The 19894-nt window shown below is 53.3% G+C and overlaps 1 protein-coding gene across 2 annotated transcripts in view; it reads right to left on the bottom strand.

The window, feature by feature from the left end:
- ADAM33 (ADAM metallopeptidase domain 33) overlaps positions 1–13249 on the bottom strand; it is a 53296-nt gene extending 40047 nt beyond the window's left edge. For both annotated transcript variants that reach the window (XR_013224995.1, XM_077301227.1), the window contains exons 1-2: positions 13120–13249; positions 5282–5364 (exon numbers count right to left, since the gene is read on the bottom strand). Coding sequence is in view for 1 of the 2 variants with exons in the window: in XM_077301227.1 (XP_077157342.1) it covers positions 5282–5364; positions 13120–13210 (174 nt within the window). In the remaining variant the exon portion in view is untranslated. The remainder of the gene's footprint in view (positions 1–5281; positions 5365–13119) is intronic.
- Positions 13250–19894: the final 6645 nt, after the last annotated feature.

A 19894-nucleotide genomic window follows, 5' to 3' on the forward strand; every position in this document is an offset into this window, starting at 1 on the left:
ATGCTACAGATCTTGCAAGTGCCGACATAGGGCTGTAGCAGAGGGAGGGGGCTGGAGTCCTCCTGGATTATAGGTAGAGTTGTGTGCCAGGGCACAGGACCCTAATTGTAGATGATCTCCAGACTACAAGAATCAGCTCCCCTGGGGAAAGGCCCAATCCAGAGGTCAAACTTTATGGTATAAGTGAAATCCCTCCCTGGATTTCCCTCTGCCAGAGGGAGTGTTCCTCATATCCCCCAGGCTGGACTCTCTCTTTACTGCACAAGTCATAAAGAGGCTGGGGGCGGGGGGGGGGAGGTTTTCCTTTGCATCTGGGAAATACCGGGATAAACTTCCCTTGTTTAATTTCAATGCCACGAGCAGCTGCTAGAGTCGCAGCTGCCAGACCAGAAGAAAACACTCCCGATCTGCTTTCTAAAATAAAGTTTTCTTGGCCTCGCAGTTGCAGAGAAAAATTTGCATGGGCGCAGGCAGGAATGCAACAGGTAAAGAATGCAGAGTGCATTCCAAATATATGCATCTACTGCTGAATTTGGGGTAGCTGGATATTTTCGGAGGTCACCGCTGATCTCCAGACGACAGAGACCAGTTCCCCTGGGGGGAAAAGGGGCCACTTAGGAAGGTGGGGCTCTCTGGCATCCCCTTGCCAAGCCCCTCAGCTGCCACCCCCCAAATCTACAGATGTTTCCCAAAATAGAAAAGCTGTTTTCATACCCCTTTTCCCCTCTCCGAAGGAGTCCCAAACACCTTTCCCTTCCTGCCCCCACCCCAGACACCCTGTGAGGTCAGTGGGGCTGAGAAAGCTCTAAGAGAACTGATCTGAGAAGAGCTCTGTGAGAACTGTGACTGGCCCCAGGTCCCCCATCTGGCTGCACGTGGAGGACGGGGCCATCAAACCCAACTCTCCAGATTAGAGTCCGCTGCTCTTTAACCACTACACCCAAACTGTTAACCCTAATTTGGGGGAGGGCAGTGTCTTCTCTGCAGCCAGGGTGCACGTTGATTACATGCAGCTGCCTGAAAACCTGAAAGCTTTGGATCGGGCCCAAGCTTTCATAACACTCTGCTCCGTTCTAGTCGAGCCTCCAAGGAGAGGTTGGACCATGCAGCTAACTCGGTCGTAACTCAGCCTGAAGCCCAGGAGGGTCCCTTTGTCGGCCCCTTCCGGAGCCAAACATGAACGCTTCCAGTCCTTCTGAGCAAGGGGGCCAGAGAGAATTCGGCAAAACAAGCCTTCGCAAACTTCCCCGTCCTTCCATCACCTCCTCCCCGGCCTTGAGTCATTCTTGGAGAACAGCTGACTGGTTTCCATCCCCCCCCCCTCACACACACACACACACACACACACACACCCCTGATGGGCCAAAGGGCCTGATTCACAGCTGAGATACGGAAACACGCTGGGCATCCCGAGAAGGAGAGGAAGGTCTGCAATCTTTCCTTCGCCACCTCCAGCCGTGCTGGGGCCGGGATTATTTTTAGCCCCTCCGACTTCTCTGGCAAGCCCCTGACATTCTTTCTGCCCGGCTCCCCCCCCCCCGGACAGGGCTGCCAACCTCCAGGATGAGGCTGGAAATCTCCTGCTAGGACAACGGATCCACAGAACTGAATTCGAGTCCGGCAGCGACCTTAGAATCCTAGAATCCTAGAGTTGGAAGGGACCTCCTGGGTCATCTAGTCCAACCCCCTGCACTGTGCAGGACACTCCCAACCCTCTCGCTCATCCACGGTCACCTGCCTTGAAGACCAGCTTAGTTCTATTCAAGGCATAAGCGTTCGTGAGCCCGGCACACTTCCATCAGACAATGAAATGTTTCCATGACCACGTATAGAAGCAGAAAGTGGCTTACAGCAAAGCCATGACGAACTCCATAAGTAAAAAAGAAGCTGAACTTCTACCTGCCTCCAGAGAGAGACGGGACCCGTGAGAGATTTCTTTCACCCGTGGCATTAGCAGACGACAGGCACCCACGTCTGCACAACAAATGACTTCAGCCCACGCCGCCAGGCAACCCCGGAGTCGAAATATCAACCGTCCACTTCATCAGCACCCTGTCCGTGTTTCCACGGCTGCTGAAGGGAAGGCCAGGCATTTGGGTCCCTGCGCACGCACGGGGGGTTGTTTAATTGTCTAATTGTCGGTTGACTTGACTTGCGTCACCCGTCCGGCAGCTTCCGTGCTGGTTGGCTTCCCGCTAGTCTGCCAAGTCGCCTTCTGTGCTCTCAGCCGGAGGTTGGCGAATCTGTCTTCTGCCAAAGCCCCATCAACGTCAGAGGAGAGAAGACAGGAGTAGAGAGGTTTTGAGGACGTTGTCGAATATCATTACGGTGGCCAGATGCCTTCTTTTGAGAGGATTTGGTCTCTTCTTTATTTTTGCGAGCTCATCCTCTGTTGAATCAGGTTAAAAAACCTGATGAAAATATCCTCTTTTGAGGTTGGAAAGTCAGGAATATTCGTAGCTTGTAGCAGTTATCACCACTTACAGGGATGCCAGACTCCAGGTGGGACCTGGGGATCCCCTGGAATTATAGCTCATCTCCAGGTGGCAGAGATCAGTTCTGTTGTGTTTGTGGATCCAAGCAGACACGCAGTTGACCGATGCGCCGCCAGATCCTGTCTGCTGGATCTAATTGGTTTAAACCAGGGGTAGTCAAACTGCGGCCCTCCAGATGTCCATGGACTACAATTCCCATGAGCCCCTGCCAGCAAACGCTTCTGGGGTGAGTCTTCTGATCTGGTCGAGGCAGATCGGATTTTAGAAAACAAGCCTGGGGTTTTGGCTCCCCTCCCTTCTTGGGACCCCCAGTACAATTTCTGCCTTTTGCCACGAATGCCATTAATAAGCGCACAAGAAATGCCACGCCCTCCCCAAAACGACACCTGCCGTCCCCAGAAACACTGGGCACCGAGAAGCAAGTGGGAAGTAAAAATAAGCTTTGCATTCCCCACGAACAGCCACTCTGGGGGCCAAGAGAGAGCAACTGAGCCAGTCTTGCTCACTCCCTTCCGCTTTCTCTGCTCCTACTGAAATCCGCAGCAACGAGGACAATCCCGTTCAACCGACGGGCCACCAAATGCAAAGGCGCTTCACCCACGCGTGATCCTGGAGCCACAGAGTCAGAGCCTCGTAGAGTTGGAAAGAACCTCCAGGGACATCTAGTCCAAGGAGGAAAGACACCCCCCGCCCCCCAAAGCAGCCATTTTCTCCAGGGGAAAAGATCCCCGCAATCTGGAGGTGAGTTGTAATTCTTAAGCGTCTCTGGAGCCTGGCAAACCTGCCGGTTGCGTTCCTCAGTCACGTGGACAGAGCTGCCCCCCTCCCATTCCCGTGTTTTCCTCCTTATGTACTTTTCTCAGATCTATTCACTGACCAATATCCGCCCCACTGCTTTTCTGAAAGCCAAAACCTGCAAGGCATCTATTTCTGCTCCTCTCAGGCCAGCTGCTCAGCTTCTTTCTCCATCCCCCGTTTTCAGTTTTAATTTCAGGTTGGGGCAGTGTCAGCATTTGGCCCCAATCCTCCGAGAGGGGAGGCTGTTCTTTCCCCGGACTGAGAAGACAACGACTCTCACTTCGTTTCAAAGGGCGAAAGGAGGCCGTGAAACAGCTGCGCCCCGGGGCTTTCCTCCCGTCCGGAACAAAAGGGCCCTTGTAGCCCTGAGGCAATGAAGCCAGTCAGGGTCGCTGAATCCCCCAGTTCTCCTGCTCCGAAGACGAACAGCTGCCTGGCGGCGAGGCCCAAGCCGGCCTCCTTGCCAAACATGAACGCTCAGGCCTTTTCCTTCCTCGCTGGGTGGATTCAGTGATGCTTGCCAGGGTTGGCCCCCCGCCCTGCCCCTGTTGGGGCGCCAAAATATTCTAACAACCTATTTAATTCATAATGTATTTTAAATGAAAGAACGGAGAAAGGTCACATCTAGGACAGTGAAGGGTTTCACAGTTCCTTTTGCAACCAGATGTTACTCGTTGCAGGCCCAGTTCTGAGTGAAGCGCTACAGCAGGGGTAGTCAAACTGCGGCCCTCCAGATGTCCATGGACTACAATTCCCATGAGCCCCTGCCAGCAGGGGCTCATGGGAATTGTAGTCCATGGACATCTGGAGGGCCGCAGTTTGACTACCCCTTCGTTACAGAGACCGTGTGTCTGGGGGGGGGTTCATACAGAAAATTTCCTTCTGTTAATGATCTGTCTCTGAAGTGCTGGGGTCATCTCAAACTGTGCCACTTTCCCGCCTGCCTTTTTGGCCATGCAATCTTCCTCAGATGTTATGGACTTTTAAAAACATCCTCTGTTGAATGCAACACTGCTAAACCCATCTAGCACTTCAGCCTTCCCTAGATAAGCATACAATAAGAGCTCTGCTGGGTCAGGCCAGGGGTCCATCCAGTACAATGTCCTGTCTCACACACCGGACAGCCAGTTCCTCTGGAGGGCCAGCAACAGGGCAGAGAGGCTGAGACATCAGACCAGGGGTCCATCTAATCCAGCATCCCATCTCACACAGAGGCCAACCAGTTCCTCTGGACAACCAACAGCACAGCATAGAAGTTGAGGTCTTCGCTTTATAGGAACATAAGAAGCCCTGCTGGGTCAGACCAGGGAGGTCCATCTAGCCAGCCTCCCGTCTCACACAGGGGCCAGCCAGTTTCTCTGGAGGGCCAAAAACAGTGCAAAAAGTCCGAGGCCTTCATAAGAACCTCAGAAGAGCCCTGCTGGATCAGACCAGGGGTCCATCCAGTCCAGCCTCCTGTCTCACCCAGGGGCCAACCAGTTCCCCTGGAAGGCTAAGAAGAGGGCAGAGAGGCTGAGGCCTTCGTAAGAACATCAGAGTTGGGTCAGATCAGGGGTCCATCTAGTCCAGCATCCTGTCTCACACAGGAGCCAAACAACTCTTGTGGGGGGGGGGGCAACAAAAAGTCATAGAGGCCGAGGCCTTCCTAACAACATCAGGAGGGCCCTGCTGGATCAGGCCAGCGAGGGTCCATCCAGTCCAGCATCCCATGGCCAACCAGTTCTTCTGCATTTTCAAGGCCCACGGTTAGCATCCCCGGCAAGCAACCTGGCCCTCTCCAGCCTCCAAGTTTTCCATTTCCCTTAAATGCCTACTGAGCAGACCTTGTGGTGTATCTATGGCCCATTTTCAGCTCAGAATAGATCTCAGGAGAACAAAGCAAACCTGGGCCAATGGTTCAAAGTGGCACCAGGGGAAAAGGGGAGGGTGAAATGGGACTCTCCATCAACCAGGGAGCAGCCCACCAAAGGCCTCGAGGCCACACCCACCTTGCCTGCTACATCAGCAGCCCGCCTGCTCCGTCCCCCCGAAATCCAGCGGGGCACCACGATTTCTCCTTGCGGTGACAGCCCTGGGAACAAAAAAGAGCCAGATCATTAGCAACACCAGCAAAACACACCCCTCTTTCGCCTTCCCCTTTAGGATGCTCTGGGCTGATCCTGCGTAGAGCAGGGGGTTGGACTAGATGGCCTGCATGGCCCCTTCCAACTCTATGATTCTGTGATTCTATGATCCTGCGTAGAGCAGGGGGTTGGACTAGATGGCCTGTATGGCCCCTTCCAACTCTATGATTCTGTGATTCTATGATCCTGCGTAGAGCAGGGGGTTGGACTAGATGGCCTGTATGGCCCCTTCCAACTCTATGATTCTGTGATTCTATGATCCTGCGTAGAGCAGGGGGTTGGACTAGATGGCCTGTATGGCCCCTTCCAACTCTAGGATTCTGTGATTCTATGATCCTGCGTAGAGCAGGGGGTTGGACTAGATGGCCTGTATGGCCCCTTCCAACTCTAGGATTCTCTGATTCTATGATCCTGCGTAGAGCAGGGGGTTGGACTAGATGGCCTGTATGGCCCCTTCCAACTCTAGGATACTCTGATTCTATGATCCTGCGTAGAGCAGGGGGTTGGACTAGATGGCCTGTATGGCCCCTTCCAACTCTAGGATTCTATGATTCTATGATCCTGCGTAGAGCAGGGGGTTGGACTAGATGGCCTGTATGGCCCCTTCCAACTCTAGGATTCTATGATTCTATGATCCTGCGTAGAGCAGGGGGTTGGACTAGATGGCCTGTATGGCCCCTTCCAACTCTAGGATTCTATGATTCTATGATCCTGCGTAGAGCAGGGGGTTGGACTAGATGGCCTGTATGGCCCCTTCCAACTCTAGGATTCTATGATTCTATGATCCTGCGTAGAGCAGGGGGTTGGACTAGATGGCCTGTATGGCCCCTTCCAACTCTAGGATTCTATGATTCTATGATCCTGCGTAGAGCAGGGGGTTGGACTAGATGGCCTGTATGGCCCCTTCCAACTCTAGGATTCTATGATTCTATGATCCTGCGTAGAGCAGGGGGTTGGACTAGATGGCCTGTATGGCCCCTTCCAACTCTAGGATTCTATGATTCTATGATCCTGCGTAGAGCAGGGGGTTGGACTAGATGGCCTGTATGGCCCCTTCCAACTCTAGGATTCTCTGATTCTATGATCCTGCGTAGAGCAGGGGGTTGGACTAGATGGCCTGTATGGCCCCTTCCAACTCTAGGATTCTCTGATTCTATGATCCTGCGTAGAGCAGGGGGTTGGACTAGATGGCCTGTATGGCCCCTTCCAACTCTAGGATTCTCTGATTCTATGATCCTGCGTAGAGCAGGGGGTTGGACTAGATGGCCTGTATGGCCCCTTCCAACTCTAGGATTCTATGATTCTATGATCCTGCGTAGAGCAGGGGGTTGGACTAGATGGCCTGTATGGCCCCTTCCAACTCTAGGATTCTATGATTCTATGATCCTGCGTAGAGCAGGGGGTTGGACTAGATGGCCTGTATGGCCCCTTCCAACTCTAGGATTCTATGATTCTATGATCCTGCGTAGAGCAGGGGGTTGGACTAGATGGCCTGTATGGCCCCTTCCAACTCTAGGATTCTATGATTCTATGATCCTGCGTTGAGCAGGGGGTTAGACTAGATGGCCTGTATGGCCCCTTCCAACTCTAGGATTCTAGGATTCCCGGGATCCTCTGTGTTAGACACTGTACCTTTGCATGCAAGAGGAGCTGGGAGAGAAGGAAGAGCTGAAGGGGGGCGGGGAGTTGTACCCTGCTTTTTGCTATTTGAAAATGTCTCAAAGCGGCTTACACTTGCCTTCCCTCCTCAGAACCTAAGCGGGGTTGGCCCTGGTGAGTTCCTGAATGGGAGACCCTTAGGGAACTCCAAGGATGACGCACTTAGGCAGGCAGAAGAAGAAGAAGAAGGAAATTTGGTTCTTAGATGCCGCTTTTCTCTACCCAAAGGAGTCTCAAAGCGGCTTCCAATCGCCTTCCCTTTCCTCTCCGCATAAAAACACCAGCAGAACATGAAGTGGAAGAGAGAAGCACAAAACACGCCCATTTTTACAAGCCCACACACACCCCCCCGCTCACAAACACCCCCCCCCCCATCCTGCACTCCTGTTGACACAGCAAGTTTTTCTTTTGTGGTTTCGTGGCACTGTATGGGTGGAAAGAACCGAGCAGGAACGCAAAGAGGGCGGAGGAGAGAATAAGCAGAAAAATCTTTCTTGGAAGGAAGCAAGGAAGGGTAAAGAGAGAGCTCTGCTTGCAACTCGGAGGGCATGAACGGAAGGGGAAACAGATGTGGGCAAACCCAGGAAGCTGGGCAAACAGCAGCTGGAAGTGTGAGAATCGCAGGAAGCCTGGCGCAAACCGCAGCGCTCCCCAGATTCACACCTGTCCCCCTGCGGTCCTTGGTCCTGCTGCACGGGATCCTGCCCTGGCTGCAAACTCAGCCGGAGCAAAATTCAGTGGGCGAAAGCAAAAGAAAAGTCGTTTGCCACTGAAAGCGAACTCAAGAGGCACAGGCTGTCAGAGTGTGCCTGGATCCCATACCAGCAAGCATCCCCAGTCTGTGTTCTGATCAACAGGCGGCAGGTGTTTGCATCACGGAAGAGTTAGAAGGTGCCCTTGAGGCCATCTAATCTGACCCCCTGCTCAATGCCGGGTCAGCCCAAAGTACCCTCTGCTCCGATGCCCACCCCCAGGACTCAAGCTCACTCCTCCCTGCCTGCCTGCCTGCCTGCATATCCTTCCCCTACTTGCTCATGGAAGGGCCAACCAAAGAAGAACCCCTAATAAAGGGAAAGTACTCTGGTTGCCCTCTTTGGGGTGGGCTGGAGAGCCATCTGACAGAGAGGCTGATTCTGTGAAGGCTCAAGGGGGTGGCAGGTGACAGTGGAGGAGTGAGAAGGGTGCAGGGGGAGCGAGAAGGGTGCATAGTGCAGGGGGTTGGACTAGATGACCCAGTGGGGTCCCTTCCAGCTCTATGAATCTATGACTCCAGCACCAGGTGGGGGGCCCGGGGGGGGGGCTTGGTTATCCACAGGAGAAAGCTGACCCCGGAGAACCGTTTGTCTGCCTGTGAAGACTCTTGAAACCGATAAAAGAGGAAGTGAGGGGGGGGGATATGTGATGAGTCACCAGCGGCCGGTGGCTCACCACATATCAGGCCGGACTTCCCCCTGTTTACCACAATTAATGCAATCAAGTACAGATCTGTGGATTCCTCAATATAAACTCAGAAGAAAAAAAGGAAATCACAAGGCAAGGTTGTGTACAAGTCCTCTCGGCATTATTAATGAAAGTCAAAACAAAGAGTCGCCCAAAACGGGACCCTAGATTAAATAACCAGCTTTCTGTCTGTCTTCCGCAGTGGTTGCTCTTCCAATGTAGTTATGTTATAATAGTAGAAGTCATCTGCAGGATTTGCCAGCTTTCCACAGGGCCTGCAAGACGGAGCACTTCCGCCGGGCATTTGGCCGGAGCAAGACCTGACGTTGTCAGCTGCGGATCCCTAGCTGAAATCAACTCAGTCCCTCACTCCCAGATAAAGAGTGATAGACCCTTGCTGAACGGAGAGGGGAGTGGGTATGTATTTTATTGTCTGCCATCTTGATGTTATGTTATGGGTGATTTTAGGGGTTTTTACTGTTTTATGGATTTTCTAAACCGCTGCAAGACTTTTGAGAGCAGCAGTATATATAATAAACATAAATCCTTATCCATCCATCCATGGTTCCTCTATATATTTGTGAAACAGCCTGAGGGGTGGGGCCTGTCCAGCTGTCCAAGTTAGAATAGGGCCAATCAGGGTGCAGCCAGCTTTGCCCTGATTGGCCCTGCCCCTGCAGCTCCCGCCCTCCGGCCCTGGACTCTAGCCTCTTTGCTCTCAGATGTGCCTCAGTGCCTGGAGCCAGCAGCAGGTAAGGGTCGTGGTGGAGGCCTCTTGGCCTGCTGACTGCCTGCTAAGGAGCTCTGTCCTGGGCCTGCTAATAAACTGGCCGGCCCCCACTCACCCCACTTGATACGGCTGCAAGCTGCGGCCCAAAGCCACTTTAAGCTGCCTGGCCAGGGACCGGGGAAGGGGCCCTTTCAAGGCCCGTTCTTAGGAACAGGCTTTAAAGCTGGTATAAAACTAAAAACTAAAAACAACTAAAAACAACTAAAAACAACTAAAAACAACTAAAAACAACTAAAAACTAAAAACAGAAATAGAAATAGAAATACGTATCAAATTGGCTACTGCTCCTCACAGTCTGGGGACTTCACAAAGTGAGCTGGAAGAGTAAGCACTGAGGAAGATCGACAGAAAGCGGGTTACTTAACCTAGATCCTGTTTTGGTTTACTCTTTATTTTGACTTTCACTCATAATACAGAGAGGACCATTACACAACCTTGCCTTGTGATTTCCTTTTTCTTCTTCTGAGTTTACCACAATTAATGTGGCAAACCGTTGTGCAATGATAGCACACCCATAATTGGTAGAGTACAATAAACATTCAATATGAAACTTATTTGACACCGAACTTGTATCAAACAGTGTAATACAATAACAGCAATTAATAACAGCGACACCAAACTGCGTGGTATAAGAGTATTCAATGACGGTTTTTGTTTGAGCATACTTTGAGTGTGCTCCTTCCCTGATTCCCTCCAGAAGTTAGTCAGTTAGGCTGTTAGGACTAGCTCTCTCCTCTCTCTATACAAGTTTTTTTCTCTTCTCAATAAAGACACAGTTCCTGGGTGGGAAACAGGGAATTCTTCCTCATTGGGGTAAATTTGACAAAGCTCTCTTTGGCTTTTGCAGTGGAAGAAGACTCGTCTCTCCTTTACGGGGGCTTGGAGCTGGAGCCACTTAAACCTTTCTGAAATTAATCGGTTCACACGTAATTAAATGTACAACATGAATATGTTGTGTAGGACATGTTTCTATTTGTGTAAGTAAAATTTCTTTCTCTGGTTACCATTGGCTTCAGATAATTTTGATAACTACTTTGACTGGCAAGTTCCCCTTCACTGGGAAACGTGGATTAGGGATTGCGTGCAAACAAGAAGAGCTGGTTGATTTATACCCTGCTTTTGATTACGGGAGGACCTCTCAAAGCAGCTAACAATTGCCCGCCCTTCCTCTCCCCACAAGAGACACCCCTGTGAGGCAAGTAAGGCTGAGAGAGTTCTGAGAGAACTGGGACTGGCTCAAGGTCATTCAGCTGGCTTGCACTTGGAAGCAAGCATATGAAATGATTTTCAAGCTAGAGATGGCAAATAACAGTTTATTCCACTATAAACAATTCCTCAAACTTCCAAAACATCAAAACAAACTCCTTGGTATTTTTTCGTTTTCGGTATCTTCATCTGTGATGTTAGATACTCTAAATCAGGGGTAGTCAAACTGCGGCCCTCCAGATGTCCATGGACTACAATTCCCATGAGCCCCCTGCCAGCATTCGCTGGCAGGGGGCTCCTGGGAATTGTAGTCCATGGACATCTGGAGGGCCGCAGTTTGACTACCCCTGCTCTAAATACAAAATATATATTATGTTAACAAATGTCTCCATGCTAGGTGTAAGTGAATATTAACAGTAAATTAAAAGAAAAATTTTGCTTCGTTTGCAGCCCGGTGAGCTTCTCGCTGGGGGGGGGGGAGAGGTAGGTGCGGCCGCCGGCAGCCCAGGGGTTGACGACCCCCACAATAAAGAATGCTCACCTCTTAACAAGAGGTATTTTTATTTTATGCACCGAAGGTACCGAAAACAGGAAAATACCTGGGAGTTCGTTTTGATGTTTTGGAGGTTTGAGGAATTGTTTATAGTGGAATAAACTGTTATCTGCCATCGTCAGCCTGAAAATAATTTCATTTGCTTGTGGCTTGCACGTGGAGGCGGAGTGGGGGATCAAACCCGGCTCTCCAGATTAAAGACGGCCAATCTTGACCACTACACCATCCTGGCTCTCAAGAGGAAGCGCTGGTCCTTACATCCCACTTTTTTACTACCAGAAGGCATTGCAAAACAACTTACAAACCCCTTTCCCTTCCTCTCCCCAAAACAGACGTCCTGTGAAGTCAGTGGGGCGGAGAGAGCTCTAAGAGAACTGCTCTCAGAGAACAGCTCTGAGAGAACTGTGGATAGCCCAGGGTCCCCCAGCTGTCTGCATGCAGAGGAGCGGGGAAACAAAGCCGGCTCTCCGGATTACAGCCCACTGTTCTCAACCCCGCCACCACCCTGGCTCTGTGCTCCCAAGTCCAACGATGTTCTTTGTTCACTTCCTACTCTGACAACTGCATGACACAGATCTGGGTTAGGGAGCCGGCAGAGAGCTGAGGTGCAGAGGCTGCCTGCACTGGAGCCCAGGGGGGCCTCCCTCGAGGAGTGAGAGGGACACCGCGCCTTTCCCTGTCCTGAATTCCAAGGCCCAGGACAGCCTGGGCAGGAGTTTCTGCAGGAGTCCAAAATTAGACCATATAGAGTCATCGCGGAGGGAAAACAACGGCCAGCAGCTGAGCAGAGAGAAGTCTGGGATTTCCCCGGAAACGAATACCACTCCACGGCCTCCCGGGAAGCTCCACGGCCAGGGCCCGGCGCAGACAGACCACCAGATGGGAAAAGGCCACTGAGAGCCACGGAGGCAGCCTTGGCCCCCATGTGCAAATCCTGAGCAGGGGGGGGGGCTGCCACTTCAGACGCCCCCCCCCTCTAAGATCCTTCCTCTGCCTTTCCCATGCGCCTGGAAACCAAGGCCAGGGGGGGTCGCCGTGTTGGTCTGAACCAGGGGTAGTCAAACTGCGGCCCTCCAGATGTCCATGGACTACAATTCCCATGAGCCCCTGCCGGCAGGGGCTCATGGGAATTGTAGTCCATGGACATCTGGAGGGCCGCAGTTTGACTACCCCTGGCTGAACACGGTTTGAGTCCGGGGTGACCGACAAGCTGTTCTGGATCGACATCCAGCGGCCAATTCCCTGACGAGGGACCAGATGGGCTGGGGCAACCGAGAAGACTCCAGAAAGTGTGGCATGGCCCCCTCAGCCTCTTCCCCTGGAACTCGACCCTCCTGGACGGGGAGGGGGTGGGCAGGGGAGAGACCCTCGTACCAGCTGGACCGGGCATTTGTTCTAGCCAGTCTTGCACGGTGCCCATTCGCCAGGGATGAGGGGTGGGCTCCATGCAGGGCAACCCTCGGGGGGTACCCAGCGCACCCCACACTGGCTCAGCGGGCATCCCTCGGGAAAGCCACAGGGCGCATCATTTCCGTGCGCCTCCAGCGGTGTGCCAGCCAGAGGCCCAGAAGGTCCGGTTCCGCTCCAAAGGGTCGGAACCCGAACCCTCCCTCCCCCTCCAAGAAAAGACAGATCCCGGTGGGTCCCTGGGTGGGTCCAGCCCGGTTGTATTCCGCGCACGAAACCCGAGTCGCCCGGAGGCCCATCCCGGGAAGCGAACTTGGCGCGGCTGGGCGCAAGAGACTTTCCCTCTGCCACCCACCCAGAGCCCGGGGGCACCTTTACGACCAACCAAGACGGAGTCGAGGCGGCAGCTTCCGAGGGCAAGCGCCCTTCATTGGGCTCCCCCCACCCCCCACCCACCCCCCACCCCGGCAGGCGGGCAGGGTCGGGGACCCCCGTCCTGCTCGCTCCACATCCCCGCGGCAGGCGTTGTCCTGCAGGCGAGAGTCAGCGCGGCTCTCGCAGCACCCCCAGCCCGCCCCAGGCGCCTGTTCGCGGGGTCCCCGGCGCCCCCCCCCCGTGCCGCCGCCGCCGCCGCCGCCGCCGCCTTACCTGGGGCTCCGGAGTGGCCCCCCGGGGCGGCCAGCCACAGCAGCGCGGCCAGCAGCCAGCAGCGCCCCCGCCGCCCGGCGCCCCGCTCCATCCCGCGCCCGGCGCCGACTCCACGCCCCTCCGCGGCGGCCCGAAGCAGAAGCACAGCCGGGGAAGGGAGGAGGAGGGAGGGAAGAGGGAGGGAGGAAGGGAGGGAGGGAGGCGCGACCCGGAGGAGGAGGGCGGGAGGTGATACCCCGCTTGGCAGAGAGAGAGAGTCCCGAGAGAACTGCACAGAGAGAACAGCTCTAAGAGAACGGAAACTGGCCCAAAGTCACCCATTTTGCCGGCTCCACTGGCAGCAGGAGCGGGGAAGCCAACCTGGCACCTCTAGAGGCCGCAGTTCTCTTAGAGTTCTTTCAGCATCACCCCGGACTCACGAGGTGCCTGTTTTGGGGAGAGGAAGGGAAAGGTGTTGGAAAGCCACTTTGGGACTCCTTCGGGTAGCAGGGTAGGAAAAAAAACAGCTCTTCTTCTTAGCCTAGCCTACCTTACATGGCTGTTGTGAAATAGAAGAGAGGAGAATGACGTCAGTCACCTTTGGTCCCCATTGGGGAGACGGATGGGGGGGGCAGAATAGCCATCTGGTGTTCAGAAGGGAAGGCGATTGCAAGCTGCTTTGAGACTCCTTCCAGCAGTGAACAGTGGGGTATAAAGACCAACTCTTTTTCTTCTTCATCACCAACGAAAGATATAAAAATGGAAAGCTGCCCCAAGGACAGAGGCGCATTTCTTAAAGGAGTTGCCCTGGCCACCGCTCTGACCCTTCAGGGAGGTCAGCATATAAATAAATAAACAAATAAGCAAACAAACAAATAAAATCTCTGTCCCCTAGCGTCTAGCCCTGTTCCTCCTGGGTTATTGCAAATTCATTCCCTTCTCCTTTCTCAGGAGTAGAAGATGCTGCACCGTCTACCTTTAGACACAAGACAAACACGGTCCCAAACAGTGAAATTTAAAAAGCAGAACAGAGAGCTCAAAGTTCCTGCCAATCCAAACAATCAGGCGGGTATCCGGAAACATGTCACCACTTAAGAAGTGTGCTCATGGCTCGGGAGCACCTGAACGGACCGGGCCCCTTCTCAGGATCCTCCCAAACCTCCCAACCTGTTTTGAGATGGCCGTAGACTTTCTTTCAATCTTCCAGGGGTAGTCAAACTGCGGCCCTCCAGATGTCCATGGACTACAGTTCCCATGAGCCCCTGCCAGCGAATGCTGGCAGGGGGCTCCTGGGAATTGTAGTCCATGGACATCTGGAGGGCCGCAGTTTGACTACCCCTGAGCACAACCATTTTAGATACACTTGGCGGGTTCATTCATTCGCTTCATTTATATATAGCTCTCCAGACCGGCTGAGCCCCCAAGGTGGATTACAGAATATTTTTATCCATCCTATAGCGTGACCCTTGCTCTGAACATCTGAGCATGGCGTGGAAGAGGGAGGGGGCTAAACAGCCTTTCAAATGAAGCTGAGGGGCTGTAGGTTCGGGACGGGCAAAAGGAAATACTACATTACGTTGAGAGCGATTCCGGTGTGAAATTCATTGCCGGGGGATGTTGAGATGGCCACAGGAATAAAAGCTTTTAATGAGGGATATGATAGCCTCTTGTGGCACAGAGTGGTAAGGCAGCCGTCTGAAAGCTTTGCCCATAAGGCTGGGAGTTCAATCCCAGCAGCCAGCTCAAGGTTGACTCAGCCTTCCATCCTTCCGAGGTCGGTAAAATGAGTACCCAGCTTGCTGGGGGGTAAACGGTCATGACTGGGGAAGGCACTGGCAAACCACCCCGTATTGAGTCTGCCATGAAAACGCTAGAGGGCGTCACCCCAAGGGTCAGACATGACTCGGTGCTTGCACAGGGGATACCTTTACCTTTACCTTTATGATAGATAAATGGAGGATAAATCTATCAAAAGCTACAAGTCGTGGTGACTCCTAAATGGAACCTCCATGTTCAGAGGCAATCAGCCTCTGAATTCCAGAGGCAGGAGGCAGCATCAGAAGGCCTTGGCTTCTCAGCCCTTTGGTTGGCTGTATAGAGGAACAGGTTGGCCACAGGAGGCTGGAGTAGATGGACCAGCAGGAATCAGGGGAAGGCCTCAGCCTTTCTGCCCTGTTCATGGCCCTCCAGAGAAACTGGTTGGCCCCTGGGTGAGACAGGAGGCTGGACTAGATGGACCACGGACCTGTCCCAAAAGAGGTCATGTTATGTTCTGATGAAGGTCTCAGCCTCTCTGCCCTGTTGTTGGCCTTCCAGAGGAGGAACTGGTTGGAGGATCCGTGTGAGACGGGATGCTGGGCTAGAGGGACTATTGTTCTGATCCAGTGGGGCTCCTCTGAGGTTCTGAAAACAAGCAAAGCCATCCAGGGGTCTGCAACGTGGCCCTTGCACCCTCAAAACTGAACAGAAGAACGGATCGCCATCTGGTGGGCATAGAAAACATTTTATCCGCCCATCAAGATTTGGAAACAGGACAGGAAAGGAGCAACATGGAATTCTTCTGGACAAGTTCCTCGCCCCTAAGATCTGGGGCACGAGCCCAACTCCCAAGCGAGGGTTTGCTGGTGCTAACTCCGTGGGAAGTTCTGAGAGATCTGGGGACGGTGCCTGGAAAGAGACACGGGTGGGTTCGGAAGCCAGAGAGTCCGGCCTCCCACGCAGCTGCTTTGCTTGCCTCCTGGAGGACAGGCCTGGCCTAAAAACCAAACGGGGACAGCCCTGCTTGGGAGACCCTCAAGGAAGCCCAGAGCTGCTAGGGAGAGGCAGACCGTGGCCCATCCCCTCTGACCGTCTCTTGCCTGGGGAGCCTTGGGGTTGTCCCGGGAGAGATGTGCCTCGAGGGCCCTTGTCCCGGGCTCTAGAAGCCCGTCGGAATTCCAGGAGCTTCCCAGGGCCCCAACCCCAGCGCAGACGCTTCGGCCTTTCCCGCGCTTCAGACAGCTCCCGGCAGCTGGCTGGGGCAGGGCGGGGTGGGGTGGAATCGTTTTCCAGGAAGCGTCTCAGCCAGTGCCCCCTTTCCCTTTCCAAGTGGGTCGGCCAAAAAACACATGGTGCTCTGGCTCTCGCTCTGCCGCAGGCCGCCTGACCTCTCGGGCGGGGTCAGAGCGATTCCTCTCCTGCGGTGCAGGCGATACGGTGGGGCTGGAGATGAAGGGAAGGGAAGGGGACCGTGGCAAGCCTTGCTTCCCCCTGCCCTCCACCCTTTTCCGGAGTGAGTCAGGACTGCCCGACGCTCGCCTTTCCAGCTCTCCGGTTGCACGCTGAAGGCCAGCAGGACCACCTCCCTGGCCCGGGCCACCCTCCTCCAGGTGGGGCTTTAAGGTGACCAGATTGCCCCACTTTTGGAGGGACATCTGGGGGTATCTGGCAAATTGTACTTGTGTTGAAATTAAAATATATATATTACAATACTATTTTTGCATTCTATGCATTCTATGAAACTTTTTGTTGCTCCATATAGACCAGATTTTTAATCAAGACCCCGTTAACCAATGGTGTCCCGCTTTACCAATGTTAAAATCTGATCACCTTAGCTTAGGTCACCCAGAATTCCAACGGATCCCCAGGTCAGGTTGGCCAGTCACCTCCTCAAAAGCCAGATCCAGGCTGGGAAACTCCCAAGCGGTGCAAAAGTGAAGCCTGGGCAGGATTGGGGCTTCAATGGGGTACAATGCCACAGAGTTCTCCCTCCAGGGAAACTTGAGCTCTGTAGTCTAGAGAGGGGCTGGAACCCCAGGACATCCCCAGGTCCCACCTGGAGGCTGGCAACCTTGTCTCTGGGCTACAGGACTCCTGCCCCAAGCTTCATCCCCAAATCCCCAGGAATTTCCCGACCCAGGGTGGAACCCCGGTGTGGCTCTTATTGCAGGGCACCCTTAGCCAGCAGGGAGCCTCTGTAAGCTCTCATTCTATGAGCCCCTGTAAGGATGTTTGGTAAGATCACAAAACACTGAGGCACCACAACCCTGCGGGGCTCCCTTCCCGCCACAAACTCTGCTCCCCCCAAGAAATCTCCAGGCATTTCCCAAACACAACTTGGTGACCCTTAAATCGGATCAAGGTATGCCTCGGAGCTCAGTCAGACCCCCTGCAAGAAAGATGCCCATGGGGGCACGGAAGCAAACCGTCCTCTCCCTTGGTTGTTCCCAGCATCCCCAGTCAAAAGCTAGACTGCTTCCAGACACGGAGGCTCCATTTTGGTACAGTGGCCATTAGTCGCCGATAGGCAAGGCTGGGTCGAGGACCAAGGGAGGATCACAGCAGGCAATGTCGTTGACCAATGCACAGCTAGATCCTGAATGCAGGATCAAATTGTGGCCCTCCAGATGTCCATGGACTACAATTCCCATGTATCCATGGACTACAATTCCCATGGATCAAATTGTGGTCCTCCAGATGTCCATGGACCACAATTCCCATGTATTCATGGACTACAATTCCCATGGATCAAATTGTGGCCCTCCAGATATCCATGGACTACAATTCCCATGTATCCATGGACTACAATTCCCATGGATCAAATTGTGGCCCTCCAGATATCCATGGACTACAATTCCCATGTATCCATGGACTACAATTCCCATGGATCAAATTTTGGCCCTCCAGATGTCCATGAACTACAATTCCCATGTATCCATGGACTACAATTCCCATGGATCAAATTGTGGCCCTCCAGATATCCATGGACTACAATTCCCATGTATTCATGGACTACAATTCCCATGGATCAAATTGTGGCCCTCCAGATATCCATGGACTACAATTCCCATGTATCCATGGACTACAATTCCCATGGATCAAATTGTGGCCCTCCAGATGTCCATGGACTACAATTCCCATGGATCAAATTGTGGCCCTCCAGATATCCATGGACTACAATTCCCATGTATCCATGGACTACAATTCCCATGGATCAAATTGTGGCCCTCCAGATGTCCATGGACTACAATTCCCATGGATCAAATTGTGGCCCTCCAGATGTCCATGGACTACAATTCCCATGAGCCCCTGCCAGCATTCGCTGGCAGGGGCTCATGGGAATTGTAGCCCATGGACATCTGGAGGGCCACAATTTGCCCAGCCCTGATCTAGTCATTTTAAACCAAAACTGACCAATATATGAGTTGGGGGGGGGGGTCGGGGGGGGCAGTTCTCAGTTCAGTTCTGTGAACCTCCTTGCAAAATCCCTTTTTAATGGTGTTCAGTGTTTATGGTCATATTTATTTGAATTTACAATCCGCCCTCTCCGGCAAAGGCCGACTTGGTTGTCAACGGATGCGGGCTACAATCCCCAGCGAGCGTCACACGGGAGGCCGAGACGGAATGTTCCCTCTGGCCACATTTGCACAAAGAGAAGCTTCAGCTCAGCAGCCGTGGATTCGGTTACAGCCCCACGTGGCAGCCCTACAGGGCGGACCGGCCCATTACACACAAAGAGAAAACCCAACCGCGAGGCTTTCGTTTCTTACGGACGGATCTGTGCCCCCAATAAGGACAGGCGCGTGGCTTTGTAAAAATTCCAAAAATAAGAGGACTGCAAGCCCATCTACGGCAGCCGAATCCTTTTCCACCTGCAGAGGTCAGCGTGAAGAAACAGGAGGTGACGGGACCAAATTCCGGTCAAGAGTTCGAGTCACGTTGTGCAGGATCGGGAAGGAGAGCACAACCACCGGCCTCGTGGCTCCAGACGGGAAGCGTCCCCCTGGGGGCTGCCAACGCCTGGCACTTACCGTAAGCGGAGACCCAGCTCCTGCACACGGACCCCCGGGGAGCGCATGAAGCCTCAGGGGCATCGAGCGATGATTGCGTTCCGGAATCCCATAAAGGGGAAGCGTCTTGTCTTTTAACGGGCTGGGGGGAAAATGCAGTTTGAAACACACAGAGGGCATGAAATTAACTGGACACACGCGGATATTCAGACCCTATTTGGCTTGGTGCCTGGCTGTGCCCTCTGTCTCCACCGTAGTGGCCTGGATGGAAACCAAGGCCCAAAGATGCTTCAAGTGGGCCAGGTCCCCCCCCCTCCCCCCCAGTTCTCGCTCTCCTCTGAAGGTACAACCTGACTCTGAAATGTGTCCCTGCCGTTTAGTCATGCTGGGACTGTGGCAATCTCTTTCCTTGGCTTTTACTTCAGCAGGTTCAAAAAGGTGAACCTGGCAAACCAGGAGAGCTCCCCAATCAGGGTTGCCAACCTCCAGGTGGGGTCTGGAAACCTCCTGGAGACACAACCGATGTCCACAAAATGGAGTTTGGTGCCCTTGGAGAAAACGTTCGCTTGGAAAGAGTATCGTATGACCCCAAAGCCACAGTGCATACTAGGAATGCAAGTTACAACATAAGGGAGGCCGTGTTGGATCAGGCCAAGGGCCCATCCAGCCCAACACTCTGTGTCCAAACCAGGGGCCCTCAGGAGGTCAGATCTCCAGAAGCTCTCCCACTGTTGTCGTCCCCCCAAGCACCAAGACAGCTTTTTCTGCAGAACTGCAAGGCTAGGGCGTTCAAAAATTTACATTATAGGATCACATCGACTGTTGGAATAGCCTTATTAATTTTCTGGTCGATACATATGATCTGTGTCTAATGTTATGGGGTATTTATTATAAAAGAAAGTAGCCATGAGTTACAGTGACTGTGTGCTTCGGGTTTCATATGTTCCTGCTGCGGATACATTTCGTTGTTCTACCCCAAGCTTTCTCAACTAGGGTTTCGTGAAGCTGTGGCCGCCACAACTGAAGAA

Source organism: Paroedura picta, chromosome 10 (assembly GCF_049243985.1).
Source record: "Paroedura picta isolate Pp20150507F chromosome 10, Ppicta_v3.0, whole genome shotgun sequence".
Classification (NCBI taxonomy): Eukaryota; Metazoa; Chordata; class Lepidosauria; order Squamata; family Gekkonidae; genus Paroedura; species Paroedura picta.